This window comes from Ruditapes philippinarum, unplaced genomic scaffold, assembly GCF_026571515.1.
Source record: "Ruditapes philippinarum isolate M1 unplaced genomic scaffold, ASM2657151v2 ctg2272_1_1_1_1, whole genome shotgun sequence".
Taxonomy (NCBI): Eukaryota; Metazoa; Mollusca; class Bivalvia; order Venerida; family Veneridae; genus Ruditapes; species Ruditapes philippinarum.
In genome coordinates this window covers 148,055-168,245 of record NW_026855679.1, presented here as the reverse complement: position 1 = coordinate 168,245, position 20,191 = coordinate 148,055, and the positions used below count along the sequence as shown (strand labels likewise).

At 29.2% G+C, this 20,191-nt stretch overlaps 1 protein-coding gene across 1 annotated transcript in view; it reads right to left on the bottom strand.

Moving 5' to 3' along the window:
* Positions 1-2,510: 2,510 nt before the first annotated feature.
* Positions 2,511-20,191, bottom strand: part of LOC132744085 (uncharacterized) — a 28,644-nt gene continuing 10,963 nt past the window's right edge. The window contains exon 2 of the mRNA XM_060732693.1: positions 2,511-5,438. Coding sequence (XP_060588676.1) covers positions 3,759-5,201 — 1,443 coding nt within the window. The 5' untranslated portion in view covers positions 5,202-5,438 and the 3' untranslated portion in view covers positions 2,511-3,758. The remainder of the gene's footprint in view (positions 5,439-20,191) is intronic.

The window sequence follows — 20,191 nt, the reverse complement described above, 5'->3', positions numbered from 1 at the left end:
ACGAAATAATATTTCGTAAAAACGAATTAAATGCCGGGGAAAAAGTGTCGAAAATGTCACCTTAGGGGCTCCGTAATATTATAAGAGTATTAAAGATATAAAAGATATATGATACATCGTTTTTCAATGTTTTTACATTTTTCGCGTTTTAGGTTTCAAAGAAAGATTTGTGTAATTTTTTAGTAAAGATATCTGACATTTTTTGTCAATATACTATCTACTTAATGTTTGAATTTTTAAATAATTTTAACACAACTATGTACAAAGTCATACTGTTAAGCATAACATTCCATGACGACTTACCAATTATAAGTGATAAAAATGTACAAAAGTATAGTTTAAAGTGATTTACTAAATGTTTAAAGTACACAAATGTGAACACCTCTTCATTATCCGTTGTAATTGTCACGTTATATACTTAAATACCACATTTATTTTAAGGGCAAAATAAAGAAAAACAGAATCCCTAAAGAATGCACAAAACGAAAGAATCGAAAATGTTGCAGGTACGTTTTATTGTGCGTGATAGAAAGTGCAATCTACTGTCCACGCAACTAACACCAGCTTATTAAGCAGAATTTAACATTTAACATGACAAGGGTGAAATTTTGGATTTGACAGGAATATGAATTTGTCTACTTCTTGTGCCATAAATAGGAAGAGAAAAAACAACAACATATCGTCATACTACGATTTCCGTTACACAAAACAGGGAACACAGATGTTATTACCAGTAAATGAAAACATACAACGGCACATTAATTGCGTTTGGAGAGAAATATGGCAGATAATACATGTCATACGGCGTCCAAAGCGTTTATGCGCTTAAGTTTAAGATGTACTTGAACTCATATTAATAAATTCTAATGGCTTCAAAATCCATAATCTTACCGTTAACAGTAGCTATGTTAGTGGTTTTGAACATCTTATCAAGAAGGCAATGACGACAAAGAAGAAGAAAGTTTCGCTAGATTATTGTAAATGCAAAGATATGCATCATTGTAAAAATAAATATGTATGTAAACATATACATATCATATCTGTTTTGTTTCAAACCAATAATAATAAAAGTCCAAAGGTTACGTTTACTTAGTATAAGAAGATGAGTATTGGGTAATATCTTCTTGTACTGCAATGTAAATAGAGTTTCGCTGTATTAAATGCTTGCCGCACATATTTACAAATTATTTAACCTTTTGCTACTCCCCACTCCTTTAATAATTTTACAACACAAAGAGACTTATATGACTTATTTGTGAGGCAATAGACGTGTATTACGCATCAATTATGCAGGGATTACACACCAATATCTGATAAATGTATCTTAAGTCATACACGAGATGTTTAACGCGATATATAATAAATTATTGATTAATAAATATTCCGTCTTGTTATTTTTATTTTACCATAACGTTAAACAAATAGAAAATGAAATATGCAGACATTATTAACAACTTCATTTGAGTATTCTAGACCTTTACTTAATATGTATAATACTTTGTGTTCGTGTGCCCTGTCATTTTTTTGGTATCATGTTGGGCTTCTTGTCGGCGGTCCAGTGTGGGGTGCGTAAATTGAATACCGACCTTCCTTGTTAATGTTGTTTTTCATATTTTAACTCATTGCTGTAACCAGTGTAGCGGATGGTAATTTTCACTAACCACTGTTGTTAGTCAAGCCAATCCTGCTTGTTCTTCAATTTTTTTCTGGCATTTGTTCTTCCATTGTATAGACATTGTTGAAATAGATGTTTTGTTATATATTTTCCTTAGTCTCCTGTTTTTCACGAAGTTTTATGTTTAACATTATAAATAATAACGAGTAAAAATATTGTTTCGAGCAAATGAATAATTGACTTATTTCAAAATGGCAAGTGCGTTCTATTTCGCATTGTAATATCAAACAAAAGAAGGATGGCAAATGTCCTACTTGATTTTGTTTTGTTTATTTTCGTTCCACACAAGTCATATTAATAAATCAAATCAGATTGTAATCAGGTTGATGTATTTTAGCTTCAACAACCCTTATCATTTGAAAATATCATGCTTTTGCTTTCTGGTGTTTCAATTAAGAAAATTAATTTCAATCAAGAATGGCATCAGTAATCATATAACTGATGAATATTTTCTATTCTGACATTAAAAATATGTATCCCGCATGGTGTGTTGTAATTATTATTTCATAAATATTGACAAAATTAATTTCATAACTGAGAAAATCATAATTACATGATGATTGCATTACAAAGTGATATATATCTTTACAAGTGCATGTTGTTTGACAGGAAAATGGAGGAAACAAGATGCAATTATGAAATTGGTTTATCTTATTTTGATTAAATATATAAAATTCATGGGAATACAGAAAATTGGTGAAAAGATATTGTTTTACTAAAAAAACCTTTAAAATATATCGATGAAATTAAAGCTATTTTTTAACAATTTAGCATTATTTACCATGTGGAGCATTTAATAGATAACTAATAATTTACAAAATTTCGTCGGGGATATTAAAACATTAATTCGTAAACATGATGATGTTGCTGTTAAATAAACCCAATACGTATATATTAATAAATAACGTAAAACAAGAAAACGAACAAGTTGTCTTATTGCAACTGTGTGAAAGACTTGTAAACAGACATGTTGATAGTCCTATTGCCTTGGCGTCAGTAGAAATAACATTTGTCGAGCTTTACTTAATATGTGTTTTTACTAAACTACTCGCTTATTTATAAGTGACACTCATACTTCAGTGGCATCATGCACGAACTAGATTTTAATTAAAAAAATCGTTTCACATACATGGCACGAGATAAAAGCAAATTTATTTACGAACATGGACTGCATATATGTTGAAGAGCCAAAGTTGAAGTACTCCCACAAAAGATGACATGGTTACCATTACTGTTTAAATTCCAGTGGATCGGAAAGCTTACTTCCCTTCCAATATCATATTTTAATATACTCTAGCAAACGAATGATTTTGCTGTTGACTTTTATTGCAATTGACTATAACAGTTTATTGCTATTCAAAGATATGCTCTTTCACAATCATAGTTAAATATTTATGTCTGTATTCTTATATACTCATCATCACTTGCAATTATATACGAATATACAAATTGCATTAATACAATGAACAGAAGTCATTACGATTATGGGTTCCGGATGGTACACACCGCGATAAGAGAGTAATTTAATTAAATAATTAATGTCTTGAATTTATGCTTCGATTGACCATGGAATTACATTAGAAATTGGTCGATAACTGACTATGTTCATAATTATGTACTATTCAATGATTTGTCTTTCTATGAATCACAGACGACACGGTATTCGGTAAAAAAAGTATAATTCCCATATGAAATACTAGGAAACGTTTATTTACAGTAAGTCGATGGAATATATGAAAGTGAATGATGTGAAAGTAATACAGGTTTAAACTTCAACAAGTGTCAATACTTTTATAATTAAAAAAGTTCAAACATACAATTCTTTACAAAATAATTTTGTTTAGAGATTATCAAGAAAATGATGAGCTAAATGTATTATATTTTACAATTCTAATAATTTTACACATGTTTCTATCTAAGACATCTCCACCTTATATGTTAAAATAGTCTTCAAATAGTTCAACAGAGACTCAATGTAACAAACACAGTATGTAAGTGCAATCCAAAATAGCATATTATATAAAAAGAGATCTTTAATATAAAGAATGGATTTGAAAGTCACCTCTTGCGGTCAGTTAATTGACTATTGCACAATTTTTATCATTTTCTCTGAAACATCTGAATGCATTGTTTTCATTTCTAAAGTCTCTCCAGGAGATATTGTAACTGTTTTCTTTACTGTTGTTTTTCTAGAAGGACTTAAAGTAGTAGTCAATTCATTCAATACAAAGGAATTAGAAATTTGTTTTCTGATGGGTTGTATATATGTTCGATACAAACGTTTTCTAAAAGAGCTATTGAAAATTAAGTATATATAAAAATTAGCTAGAAAAGAAAACACTAGGCATATTTCGTAACACATGTGAAAAATTCTATTAGTCTCGAGGTTAATTTCATCACCGTTGTTTATAGTTCCGTCAATGCTATTGTATAGCAGAAAAATACTAAATGGAATCTCTGGAATCAGTCGAACAACAACAATGGTCGTCACAACAAGAGATATACGGCGATTTTCACTAACTCTTCTCGAGTATTGGGACGACGAACTGTCAACCCGTCGAAAGTTTTTCTCCCCTTTTCGTAATTGTCTAATAAACAAAATAGTAAATATCACAAGTGTCACACATGGAAATAAATGTCGCAGTATAAAAGCTATCCATAAATATATACAATCTTCGCCACATCCTGTTCCCGCATATTCCCATTGGCATAAGCCTCCTTCCGCCTTTTCTCTTACCAAATGAAAGGAATGAAGTACAGGACAAAATAGGAATGCAAATACACAGTATAAATTAACTACTTTATATCGATTAAAACACGTTTCATATCTGTACGGATATGCCATTGAAACATATCTCTGAATTTCAAGAAACAATGTTAAAAATATTGAAATTGTATGAAACGATTTGGACAAGAAATATTTCGAGATCATAAAACTTCGACACAGATCTTTGCTGAGGGTATATCCGTCTATGGGTGCAATGGTAGCTGAATTGTAAAATACTGTCGTTAACTTTAAGGATGAATCCAAAACTCCTTCTGAACTCTGTGTTGTTGGTAGACTTTGTAAATATGAGTTTTGGATTGTTGTAGAAGAGCTGTTGTTGATTTGATCAAACTCGGTCGTCTTATTTTGGTCCATGTCATTGTTCATTTCTGGGTATTGGCTGTAATCATAATCATAATTGTAGTTATATGGATCGTATCTTTGAAACACCATTATGTAAGTTGGTAACGTAACCAAACCTGTCAAGGAATCAGATATTGCGATTGCGGATAACACTACATTAGTTGGCTTGCGCATGCGCCTCTGCATAAACACTGATAAAACTAATAAATTTTGGAGGAATGTCAAAATTACTAATATTTCCCAAACATATAAGTACACTGGTCGCTCAAATTTGTAACCTGGATACATATATTCATCCCCATAGTCAAAGTTATAATCATACAAATTTGATGTGTTCTCGTCAGAATATTCTGATGTCATATCCGTGACCTTTGTGAGGTCATCATTCATTATCATTCTTCACTTCGTTCTTCTTCGTACATTCAGCTTCTATCTATTATAAAAAAATTCAATTCAAAGATGTCCTTGTGAAATATATTCCAAACTTCTCGAACTTATTTCCTACATCAGTGGAAACACATTTCCTTATTAGCAGGTTGTGTCCGGTGTAACTTCCAATCAGCATTCAGATTCTCCTCGTTAAAATCATATTATCAAATCTCAAAAAAATATTGACTGTTGACCCATTTGACACTGAAAATATATAAATACATGTTTAAAAGCAGCAAATAATTAATTGACAAACATACTATTATCGGCAATTGAACAGAAAAAGTTAACGATTTTATCAACAATGCAAAACGTTTTAAAAGCAGCATTTTAACCATGACATTCCAAGAATTAAATGACTGGTGACAAGATCTTATCAATCTTACTTCCAATTATTTGTTGAACTTGAAACTTTGCCTACAAAACATATCTAATAATATATACCAATATATAATAGAAGATTTTCAACCATCGATCATTAATATTTTCATTTCATTCTTTCATCTCACAAATACTATAGCACATTTCTCAAGATGGCATTACACTTCTTTCGTCGGTTTTCTATTATACTTATAGTATAACTAAATTATCTCGTTAAACAAAGTCAAGTACATATTGTTTGTTCTTTTCCTGTTTTGTTTCCATTGCCCTTAATAAGTACGTGTTTAAATTTTGTGTTTAGGTTAACAAAGCTGAATATATAAGAACTATTTCATAAGTTTGCAATTTTGGTGACCTATATTGTCCCAGTCTTTACACAATCAAAAGGCAGTGATACAGTTCACCTCAATAGCATGCTCTAGTTTTTAGAACAATTTTTCTTTTATAGTTTGCCATCTGTAAATATGTACAAAATGTATGTCAAAAACAGAAATAAATATTTTCTTTCATGATTATTCGTATTTAAATTAGCAAATAATGTGCCTTCTCATTCGTGACAAGATGACTCAGGCAATACAAATTGTAGAGTACAAAATCTATCAAAACATCAAAAAACAATCAAGTATATTATAAATCATACAATGATACAAGTACATGTATATGTATTAAGACGGGGGCTGAGAAAATTTAAATTATGTACGTAAAATTATGCATTAAAGTATAAAGCTAAATAAAGCCGGTTATAATTTTCCGGAATGCTATTACTAATCTATTAATTATCTAACATAGTATGTTACATGATAATTTGGTAATTGATAATACTGTTTGATATGTTTTAACATGTTTGTATTATCATGTTGGATACGTAAACATTGTCTTTATATTTTTATTGCACTCTATGTCGTATATCAAAGGATAAATATAAAAAAACATAATGTTACCATGTAACATCCTGTTAGATGAGAATAACTGATAACACGATAAACTTTACATGCGAAAAGATAAAATTGAATATAGAAAAGGAAACAAACATTAAATCATTAAGATTATGTTTACATTCATATGTTAAGTGCTCTCTTAAAATTTAGAATATTAATATATCATCATCATAAGAACATACTGATAAAATGATTACCCAACAAATATTTGACATTAAAGCAGCACGCCTCTAGGTTCGTGATTATTTAAGTGAACAATTAGAAATTGTTATATTTTGTTATAAGTGATTACATATCGAAACATACAGAAACAACCCTTTTTCCGCTATAAACGGAGTAGAAATTTGGTACAAGTATCTAAATTGATAATTGATTGTCACAGTGTGCATTTAATATGCAAAATATCACTTACTTTTTAACTACTTGTATTTATATTTATATATTTAAACTATCCATTATTTTTATTCATTTATTTTTAATGTTATTTTGAAACATTTAATGTGTTTACTTTTCTTTAAGAGTCACGCTTTAACTCTTCAATACATCGAGATAATCGTTCAAGTATATTTAATTATCTCTTAACTTAGAGGGTATTAGATAAACTAAAGGTGAGAAAGATAGTGTTGATCTTGTTTTGTAACACAATTTTGTAAACATATCTCTGGATATTACATAGATTTTAGTAAGGTTTAACCCTTGGACTGCAAACACAATTTAATAATCGCTTTAGGTGGTTTTGATTAACATCTTCACAACAAACGATCTTTTCCATTAGTGTTCAAAAGTACAAAGCTTCACTGATAAAAGTGTTATGAAACATAACAGGTCATCACTGATCTGTTCAATATATTTTTGTATAACCTTGCGATGTTTTCTCTTTAAAACAATCTAGCCTTTTCTATAATTGATTTAACTTCAGAACACGATTCTAATTTATCTATGTCACTGGTTTGGGTTTTAAAAAAAATACTCTTTATGTATTTCAGACCAGTGTAAACGCACTAAGTATTATCATACTTTGGAAATTACTAGAGAAATTAGGTAGAAGAGTACTAGCCTAAGGATCAAAAATAGTTATCAAACATCCAATATATTTTTGTAACAAAACTTAGTTTAGAAAGCATATTATGTTCAAAATCTGAAATGTGTCAACCGGGAGAAGTTTTTGCCGTTTCGGTAGGTTTTAAAGCGCACCAACACAACTTAGGTCATATGTACCGAAACAGAAGAGAAACAGAAAAGAAACAGAAAATATTATTTTGGCTAACCACGGGTGCTGCAAACACAAAGCATTTTCACGGATCAAAACCTGACCTGATGGAGCTACGAAATGCATAGACTCCAGTTATTCCAACCCATTTAGTCGCCTCTTACGATCATGCAGGGGGAAACGGTGGCTGCATTTCTGATGCCTACACCTATACATGTAACCCCATAGTCACACAGGGAATAAAATGGTTTTAATTATTTAGTATAATGACTGCACTGATATTAACAAATATAGCTAATGGGCAATATAAGCATTTGGAGAACAACTTAAGCAGCGCATAATAATATAATATAATACTTTTATGCGTTCGCAGTTAAAATGTCACAAAAGAAAAACTAATACATAAAAAGGCAAACAACATAAAAGAAAAAAACAACAGAAAATAAAAAAATAATGTATAAGAACCGTTTAGATATTTAGATATCTAACGAGTAATAAAATGAATATTGTTTACTATGATTGAGTTAACGAGCATGTTCTTTCTTGTATTGGCATATCGTATTGTCTGCAATATACAATAAATGAGACGTTAACAAAGCAACTGTGCTTCTTAAATGATCATTAGCAATGCCTTGAAATATCTGACTTGGAATTTGCCCATGATTTATTTTTTACAGAAAAAATAACCAAAAAACATCACACACAAATCAAATTTCAAAAGTGAAAAGTGCCCTTACCTAGATATTTATTTCAGAAGTAAAAAATGATTATAATGTAACTCTATATTTTTTTAAACTGTAAAATACATACGAAATAATATTCAAAAATATGAATCTTGGATTTTTTGCCAGTTTAAATAACATTTAACATAGACGCAATAAAAAGTTATGATATTATTTTTCTTATTCCAATTATTACAAACTTAAGCAAAGAAGACGAAAAGATAATTGAGCACATCAACATGTTCTTTTTGCTCACTTAATCTTATCATATATTCCAGAAAGGAAAAAGGAATACTAGATTTACCCGAAATAATTCAGGAAAATCTTGAACATTCATTTCCTTAAAATTTTGCCTCAAAGTTTTTATTTTGTTATATGCAATAATGATAAACATTAAGGTAAATGAATAAATTTACTATACTTTGCTTATCCATTTATTTGTTTCAACTTCATTATATCCACAATTCACATCTTTTCCAAATACAATGAACAGTATTCAATATGAGATGCCAATATTTCCAATGGACTTATTCCAATTATTCCAAGGCTCAGTGCATATAGAATATTATATCTACGATGTTAATAGACATCTCGGCTATGAATATTAAAGCGAACATGACATACGTAGGAGCAACCTATCATTTGACTTCGTATTGTATGTATATATTTCCTTTAATAGGTTATATTTTGTTTAATTTTACCTTTTAAGTGAAACTCGGAGAGTGCCAACATTACAGGAATAATATTTATTTAATGGATAAAAGTTTTAAAATCCTAGGATTTAAACTATCACACTCGGAGTCTATTTATATCACTTTCAAAAGAAAATACTAATTGTAAAATAGATATACTAAGACATTAGTAATCCTTTGATACTACAAAATTGTTATCATCTAAAGAAAATTTGTTTAAAGCTTTACTTAAGATTACTGTTATCGTTAGTTCATTAAAACTAGTATAAATAACACACTTTAAGATGTCATGACATTTCAACAACTAGGTTGTAGAGACATTATTTAAGGTCAATATTTAACTTTAATCACCACTTAAACCCTATCACAATTACATGTACCTATCATATTAATTACAAAAAAAGTATTTTTAGCTTATAGAAATATACACTGTAATATTTTACGTTAATTAAAATCTATGGTATTTTTGTTGTTGTTCATTGCCGTGATAATCTGACATTGCCAATGTCCTACAATTTAACATCTACAGTAATGTAAATAACATATTATTTCTAACACTGGTAATTCGAAATAAAAAATAACATGTCATGTAATATTAAAACCTCGTTATGTTTTTGATTTGTTTTGTTTTGTTGTTGTTGTTGTATTTTTCACATAAACGCACATAGCTTCTGTCAATAGTTGTTTATCAATAACTGAAAAATTAAATGTCGTACTAAATTAATTATTCAGGGCCACTGAACTAGCGTAAAAAAAAGTCGAGCTAATGAGAAATTTATATTATACAACTAATCAATTAGAATTGTTTATCTTCCTAAATTATCATGAAATAAGGTTAAAGATATCAATTTTTACTAACAAAATTATAATAAGAGATAACACACTAAGGCTTCTAAAACAATTGACTGATACGACAATTATAATAAAAACTTTTCAACATTATTTGTCCGACTTAGTGCATATTTTGAGAGATCCCTAGAATAGATGTACATGTAGAGATCAAGCATTATACTATGTAAGTTCTAATAAACATAATAATGTACATTGTCATACCTGATTTTCCTTAATATTGTTATCCTTTGAAAAACAAGTTACAAAATGCATTTGCTTATCCTATATGCAACACAATATAATATACCATTTTAAAAATCGTGCAAATTTATTTCATATGAGAAAAATATCTTCTGTAACTTTATTATATATAAATAATATATATCTGTAGCATATATACAGATACTGTTCATATGTAAATTCACTTTTCAATACTGCCGAGAATTCACATAATGTAAATCCATTTCGATGCGATGCCTTCAGAAAACTGGCGAATCTATAAACCTATTGCACTTGCAGTTATGCTGTAGGAAACACAGATTAGAAAATTGAATCTTATTTGACATAAGCACAAAATGGAAACATACTCATGACACTAAGCAGGAATGTGTTTTGTGATTTTATTTTTGATTAAAATAAAACATGTCAAAAACGATTACGTTCAAGTCTAATTGTTATAAAAGAAAACTATATTTCTTAGAATAACCTGGAGGCATATCTCACACTGCACTATCTTATTTACATCATGTTTGCAGTAACACTGCTTTCTGGTGGCTTTGTAATAACACGAAATAAAATAGCTATTTATATGTTATAATCTGATTAACAAACACCTGTTTTAAAACACAAAAGTGCTGTTTTCACTCATGTTGAGCAGCGTATTTTGGGCAGAAAATTGGGTTGTAGATGTGTTGTATTTATTAAAGTTCTTTATACAATTAGTTGAAATATACTTTAAGTATAATTAAGGTTATTAGAGAAAAACAATAAGTTTATAATTTCATACAAAATATAAATATTGCATCGTCTAGTTGAGAAATTCTACGATTGTTAAGATTAATTTTTTTTAAACATGTAACATAGAAATATATGGGATATATAGAAACATTTGAAGAGCTGTAAAAATATGCTTTTTGCGAACTTATCGATTAATTTAATTTGTACTGGTTACTTTGATATAAGAAATGTTATATACCGCGTTAGTTTTACATGTATAAAACAAAAAATTATCATAACCGTAATTGGTAGCCTTTAATAATCTTTTTGTAAAACGCCACTTGATATTAGATATTTGATTTCAGAAATTTTAAAGCAGCATTCCTCTAGATTCATACTATTTTTCATGAAAATTTTGTAAATGTATTGAAAAATAAAGTATTTTCATAATATACATTGCAAAGGCAAGTTGGGTCCAAGTAAATTGCCGAATAATGGTCAAAATATGCAAAAATAGCCCTCACTGCGTTAGTCACCCAGTAGAAATATGGTGATATAGAATGCAAAATAAGTCATTCATTGCATGTAACATGTATATCTTTACTTGATTCGGTAATATCTTTACTTTTCTTAAAATCGCAGTTCATTGTACTCAAAATAGGCCATGCAGATTTAAAAATAAAACAAAATTCCGCAATGACATAAATTCTAAAATAATATGTTCACTCTCGTTGAAATTATTGCTTTAATTAACCTATATTAAGATTTTGTGAAGAAATTACAGGCATTTTGACTAAAGAAGCTCAAAGATCCGAATCCATATTAATCACTTTGTATTGCTCGAGTTGCTTAACATACATGTATAATATGTCAAGATATAAAGACAGACTTCTCGGGTGTAAAATTACGCTCGTATTTCCGATTTTTCGAAACCTGCCAAAAATACAGGAAAAGGAACATTTATGTAATATATACCGTATACATGAATATGCGAGATGACAAAATTATATACATGTATGTTCAAATCATATTGTATAACACAAATTGTTTTTTATATCTGTATCCTTAACAAAAAGTTTTTAAAACAAGTTATAGAAAATGCCTTCCTCAATAAATATTAACTCAATTCTCGTAAATAACATATAATTTTTAACAAAGAGAAAAAAATCTTTAAAACAGAAGTACCTTTACAAGTTAAAAAGTAATTTAACAATAACAGTAATTTGATCGCTCAGGTGTACAAAAAATCCTTAAACAGTAATACCTTGATTGATGATTTTTTTTAATTTGTATACTAGTATTATAATGTCCTAATTGCAAAGTTCATGTAAAAGTCAAAACATCGTATGTATTTATTGTAAGTACCGATCATGCAGGATTAAACGGTGGCTGCAATTTCGATACCTAAACCTATACATGCACCCACTCATGGAATAAATGGTTGACATTTTTTAGTATAATGAGAGAAACTGAACTGATGTTTACAAATAATGGGCGATATAAACGTTTGAAGAGCAACTTAAAGCTGCACGCATCCAGATGAGCCAAATTATTTCAAGAAAATCAACATTGAGTAAAATGTACTAAAATTTTAAGAAAGGTAAAAACATTCAAGATTGAAGTGATATTTTACATGTTATATGCGGTTTAACACTGCTTTTGCAGTATTCAATCACCAAATTTTTACTGCGTTACTAAAGCAGTAAGTACTGTTTTGCATATGTTCACCACTTTTTGGTAATTTTCTTTAAGGAGCGCATAATAATGTAATATTATGATTTATGCGTTCGCAGTTAAAATGTCACAAAAGAAAAAAAAACAATACCTAAAAAACCAAAGAAAATGATAGAAAAAAACATCAGAGAATAAAAAATAATGTATACGAATCCGAACATTTAAATATTCAGATATCTAACGAGTAATTAAATAAATATTGTTTACTATTATTAAGTTTACGAGCATGTTCCTCCTTGTATTGGCATTTCGTATTGTATGCAAGATACAATCAGTCAGACGTAAACAAATCAACTGTGTTTCTTAAATGTTCATTAGCAATGCCTAGAAATATCTGACTTGGAATTTGCACAATCGCATGATTTATTTTTTACCGAAAAAAAAACAATACCCAAAAAACATCACAAACAATCAAATTTCAAAAGTGAAAGTGCCCTTATCTAGATATTTATTCCAGAATTAAAAAGGATTATAATGTAACTCTATATTTTAAAAATGTTAACTTTAAAAAAATACGAAATATTATTCAAAAATATGAATCTCTTGAGTTTTTGCCAGTTTTAATGGCATTAAAACATAGACACAATAAAAGTAATGATATTATTTTTTCTTATTCCGATTATTACAAACTCAGGCAAAGAAGACAAAAAGATAATTGAGCACATCAACATGTTCTTTTTGCTCACTTTACCTTATCATATTTTCCAGAAAGGAAAAAAGGAATAATAGATTTACCCGAAATAATTCAGGAAAATCTTGAACATTCATTATCTTAAAATCTTACCTTAGAGTTTTCATTTTGTTACATGCAAAGACATAATGTTAAACATTAAGATAAATAAATAAATGTACTATACATTGCTTATCCATTTGTTTGTTTCAACTTTATTATATCCAAAATTCACATCTTTTTCAAAATCATTATTCAATATGAGATGCCAATATTTTCAATGGACTTATTCCAATTTTTCCAAGGCTCAGTGCATATAGAATATTATGTCTACGATGTTAATAGACATCTCGGCTATGATTATTAAAGCGAAAATGACATACGTAGAGGCAACAACCAATCAGACAACAACTGACTGTAATAAATTTATATTTCCGTTAATGGGCTGTATTATTTTAAGTTTTCCTACTAGGAGAGTGCCAACTTTACAGGAATAACATTTATTCAATGGATAAAAGTTTTAAAATCCTAGGATTAAAAATATCACATAGAGTCTATTTATATCACATTCAAAAGAAAATACTAATTGTAAAATAGATATACTAAGACATAAGTAATCTTTTGATACTACAACATTGTTATCATCTAAAGAAAAATTCGTTTCAAGCCATACTTAACATTACTGTTATCGTTAGTTCATTTAAACTAGTATAAATAACACACTTTAAGATGTCATGACATTTCAACTACTAGGTTGTAGAGACATTATTTAAGGTCAATATTTACCTTTAATTTCCACTTAAATCCTATAACAATTACATGTACCTATCATATTAATTACAGAAATAAACTTATGAATATATACAGTGTAATATTTTACGGTAATTAAAATCTATGGTTTTGGTATTTTGTAGTTGTTTTTGCTGTTCATTGCTGTGATAATCTTACTTTGCCAATTTAACTTTAAACGTGATGTAGATAAAATATTATTTATAACATTGGCAATTCGAAATAAACAATTCAGGTCATTTAATATTAAAACCTTGTTATGTTTTTTTTTACATAAACGCACACTAATTTTGTCAATCGATGTTTATCAAAAACAGAAAAGTTTTAAAATATTAAACGTCATACTAGATTTATTATTTAGGACTACTCTCTATACTTGAATAAAAGCGTTAACGGGACAAAGAAGCTCTAGTAATTTATGGATCAAGCCTTGTTTCATCGAATGACAGAGCTTTGGTAAGTAAAAGAAGGACGATTCGAGAATGATTCAAACAAGCTTCAAACATTATTTAATTCCATTTATTACGTCGCTGTGCCATAAAACAGAGAAGCTATAACCAAATTTTAATATTACTGTTTTCATCTCTAAGAAAATTTTATTGTATATTTTATCTTACAAAATGACTAAAACAGAATAATATAGATTTAGAGAAAGATATAATATTATATTATTGATAAGTAGTTACTTGTAAAGCAGCACGCCTCCAGATTCATGCTAATTTTCATGAACATTTTTTAAATGCATTTAAAAGTAAAATATTGTGAAGTGATCAGAGAAAGTAATTAACAAATTGCAATCGACAGTTACAATCCACGCAACTTTCCATAATAAGGTCAAAATATGCAAAAACAGGCCTTACTACGTTAGTAACGCAGTAGACACATGATCCTAATTACTGCAAAATCAGCCTTTAATCACACGTAACATGAAAACATATTTAGAATATTGAATCTTCTTTACGTTATACATTTTTCACCAGTTCGATTGTCTTGAAATAATTTGGCTCAAGCGGCGATATGTTACTTTAAATAATTGTTAAAAACTGGAAAAAGTGATCCCTTGGAAGCATCAAAAACAACCAAATGTCATGAAAATTGCAGACGCAGTTAAATTGAGCCTGAATATGAGGATAAATGAAAAACTGCAACATCCCTCACGCCCCTAGCACCAGCTGAAAGGGTACAAAGACGTTTCCGGGAGTAGTGCAACTATATACAAAGACATAGTAGGAAAAGGGAAGATGATTTTCCTCAACTGTAAATGACTAAAGAGAATCTTAATTGACAAGAGTTATTGAATGAAAAATGGGGGTCAACGTCTTAAATTTTAAATAATCTGGCCAAGAACGCTGTTTAACACACCTTTATGTAAACATTCGTATTGCCATTCAGTTTTCATCTATTAGCCGATTTGTTTATTTTATGTAATACGAAAAAGATTAAAATATTTGAATTAGTAATTTGCAAAATAAGGTATAAACAGCAGTATAATTTGTTTCAATATGCTAAAAAAAGTTTAGTTTAAGTGTAAAATTAGTTCATTGGTAATATTTATGTATACTGACTTAAGTATTAGCTGTTTATCTCCAAATTTCTACATTGAATTATTTTTTTAATTTGGTGCAGCTGTGTAGCGATTATGCAATAAACAATATACAATTCTAAAAAAAATTATAATGTTTTCAGCGGCATTTACTATGATGAAATGAAATAACAAGAAAAGCATTGATGCAAAGCATCAAAGGGCGACGCCAAAAGAATTTGATCCAGGTTTGCACCTAAATACTTAACAAAAGATGTGTACTTTATAGCAGTACCATTTCATGTGACCTGGAGGCTTGGCCCCAGTTTATGTTGAAACTTAAACCAAAAAGAATAGACTCTGTCTTGCCAAGATGCAAAGACAATTTATAGTCAATAAACCAATCTTAAGATTTACTTTACAAGATACAAGGATACCTGAGTCATCATCATATAATGACAGGTACAAGTATCACACCTGGGAAGAAAAAATATGACCAGATTAATAAAAAATCTGTGTTCATCTTAAAAGTGTCAAAAACCAAAAAAAAATGTAAATAATGACCCCCTTTAAAAATATACTATTAACTTTAAGTATATTTTTAAAGGGGGTCATCACTTACATTTTTTTTTTGGTTTGTGACACTTTTAAGATGAACACAGGTTTTTTTTATCAATCTGGTAATATTTTTTCTTCCCAGGTCTGATACTTGTGCCTGTGCATTAGTCTCAATATTTCGACGGCAAGACAGACCGATTTTATAATCTGATATTTCATAGATGTCTGTCTTTAGGGCGACCTACGAATATACAAAAAAATGCCCTTAAGCGCACAATTTGTTGGGCTACCTGTGCATATAATAAAAGCTTATTGCTTAGGGTTGCAGACATGTCATTGACATATATTAGACATAAAAGAGGACCTAAAATGAACATCAGGGGGACACCGTAGGTATTCAGAGAGAAGGAGTACCAGCCACATTCACCAGCTGCTATCAGAGATAAGACTTGAACCATGCAAGAATGTCATTACATATGGCAGATGCTTGAAGTTCCATGAAGAAGAAGAAAAAAGAACTTCATGTGCAGTATAGTGTGATCAACTGTACCAGATGCTTTTTGTAGATTTAAAAGTATCAACAATACTGCCTTTGTCCATTTCAAATTACATGCAATCTATTAAATGAATCAAACATGTGTCAGTTGAAAAACCACTTCTAAACCCTGACTGAAACTGCCTGACCATGACTCGAACCCATGACTTTCAGAAGACCAACTGAGCTATCCGGCCGGCTACACATTTTCTCTTTAATAATGAAACAGTTCTAAACCTAAACCTTTTCCCCCACTATATTGATTCCTGTACTTGAATTTCTGATGTTTACAGAGCATAGTAAATTAAACTAATGGTTATTTGCAGTAACAGGATGAGAAAAACTTTCAGCTTGACCAGAAGTCAAACCTGTGACCCACAGAATAATGTACCGCGGCTGTAGCGATTGAGCTATCTGGCCGCTTACACATTTTCTCCCCTAAATAGTGAACAGTTCTAAACCGTGACAGATATTTAGATTTTTAAATTAACAGATAATTAATTCTTAATTAATAAATAAGAAAAAAAAAACCTTACATACTCATAGTCTTAATTAAAATAACAATTTATATAATTATTATTGTATAATTATTTTTACTAAAAAGGGCTAAGACAGAGTTATTGGTTCACAGTGCCATTATTCATAACAGGTCAATTTGAAAGTGAATATCACTGTGCTAATTCATACATGTACAATATCTAAGATAAGAAATTTTATGAAGGCTGATTTGTATTTTACATCAAGGGCACCGGGTGAAAACATGAAAATGCAACAAACGAACCACTTTGTGGTAGATTGTATTTTCATGCTTTCATCTGGCGCCCGGTTACTTTTTGTTTGCGACGCCGGTGAGCGGCGTCGTCTTTTATGGAATGCTTTTTATTTTTGCCTATGGAAGGAGCTGTTATTATTAGCAGTTAATTTCATGTTGTGTTAATTATATTTATTTTGATTCGTAAAAATCAAGTAAACAAATATGTTGTTATATTTGTATTTAATAACTTTACATAAAAAGCATGTGCATTGTACTTTGTTGGTTTTCATGTGGCACAAATCACCCACTATAAAATTTAGTGTACAAATTTAGTCAAGGACAAGTAACAATCTACTATCTAATGTAAAGTCTGTTGTCGGGTTGACTCAGGAGACCTGGAGGTTGAGACCGGTGTCCCTCCATTACAAATAGATAAGGCAGAAGCTGTCCTTTTCAAACTATGCACATGTTAGAAAGAAATTAGAATAACTATTCAGAACATGATTTTTTGAGGCTTTATCAATTATATTGCTTGATCCAAGTTTCAGGACATTTTCAATCAATACATGTATTATCATATATAACTTTAAATGAAAGTCTCATCCCTTTAATAATAATGACATAACTGCAACTCTTTAAATTCAGAAATATTATAAGTCTCATCATACCAATATACTAAGATATAAATGTATGCACATAACATTAATAATTCCAAGTTTCTATTAAATAAATATGAAATATATTGGGTATATAAAGCCAGTAAAAGTATATATATATATATATATATATATATATATATATATATATATATATATATATATATATATATATATATATATATATATATATATATATATATATATATATATATATATATATATATATATATATATATATATATATATCAATATTCACTCATCAGGGCCTCTATGCTTTTGATGACCTTACAACAGGTAAATTTTATAAAACAAAAATTGTAAGTAATACCTAAGATAGACAGAAAAGAACAAATAATTTAGTAAACATGAGTTACTTCCCCTTGAAATAAAGAAAACATGAAACCCAAAAGAACACCCTAAACATCAAAATTAAGAAATGTTGCAGGCTCATTTTAATTATGCCATGCAAATTAATGGTTAAGAATTCATAAAAAAGTAGATGGCCATGTGACAGCAGTAATTGCAGAAAATCGGATAGCTGTCAACATCCGTATACTGGTACACTTTGTAAAAACAACCATTCTGTTCAACAGATAAACGTAATATGGATAAAATCAATAGGATAATCGTTTACAACAGTCCATTACCTATCCTAATACTCATTTGCAGGTGAACTTTCTTCTTGTAGGAAAGTTTTGAAAATATATAAATGAATAAGCATCAATGTAGACCACAACGATATTCAAAATCCGGGTTTTAGTATTGTCAATAAAACAAAGGGACAAGCTGTTAATCAGAGCCTGCAATTTCGTGAAAATTATATCACAATGCACATGCTTTTTATATAAAGTTATTAAATACAAATATAACAACATATTTGTTTACTTGATTTTTACGAATCAAAATAAATATAATTAACACAACATGAAATTAACTGCTAATAATAACAGCTCCTTCCATAGGCAAAATAAAAAGCATTCCATAAAAGACGACGCCGCTCACCGGCGTCGCCAATAAAACATGATGTAATGTTTTCCAAACCAATACGATGTTGAATCTGTTTGATTTTTGAAAGTTGCATTTGTTTTATAAACGGTATAAAGTTAAAATTGCTATGATTAAAGATACCACGACATCTGTGTTGTAAAATGTTTTATGCTTGAATTGTAATATTTTTTACCGTCAAGACAACATTGTCTCTTATTTAATCATGACAAACATATATTACAAAACTAATAAATTAGATTTTTTTTTCTTCCGACATTATCATTGAATAAGGTAAAAGATATCATTTTTACACACAAAATTATTAATAAGAGATAACACACTCAGGCTTCTAAAACCATTGACTGTCACGACAATTATAATAAAACCTTTTCAACATTTTCTGTCCAACAAAGTGCATATTTTGAGAGATCCCTACTATAGATGAACATGTAGAGATCAAGCATTATACTATGTAAGTTCTAATAAACATAACAATGTACATTGTCATACCTGATTTTCCTTAATATTGTTATCCTTTGAAAAACAAGTTACAAAATGCATTTGCTAATCCTATATGCAACACAATATAATATACCATTTTAAAAATCGTGCAACTTTATTTTATATGAGAATATATCTTCTGTAACTTTATTATATATAACTATTATATCTGTTTCTTCAATACAGATGCTGTCCATATGTAAATGCACTTTTCAATACTGCCGAGAATTCACATAATGTAAATCCATTTCGATGCGATGCCTTTAGAAAACTGGCGAATCTATAAACCTATTGCACTTGCAGTTATGCTGTAGAAAACACAGATTAGAAAATTTAATCTTATTTGACATAAGCACAAAATGCAATCATACTTATAACACTAAGCCAAAATGTTTCTTTGTGATTTTATTTTTGATTAAAATAAAACATGTCAAAAACTATTAAGTTCGTGTGTAATTTTTATAAACGAAAATTATATTTCTTAGAATAACCTGGAGGCATATCGCACACTGCACTATCGTATATCTTGTTTGCATTA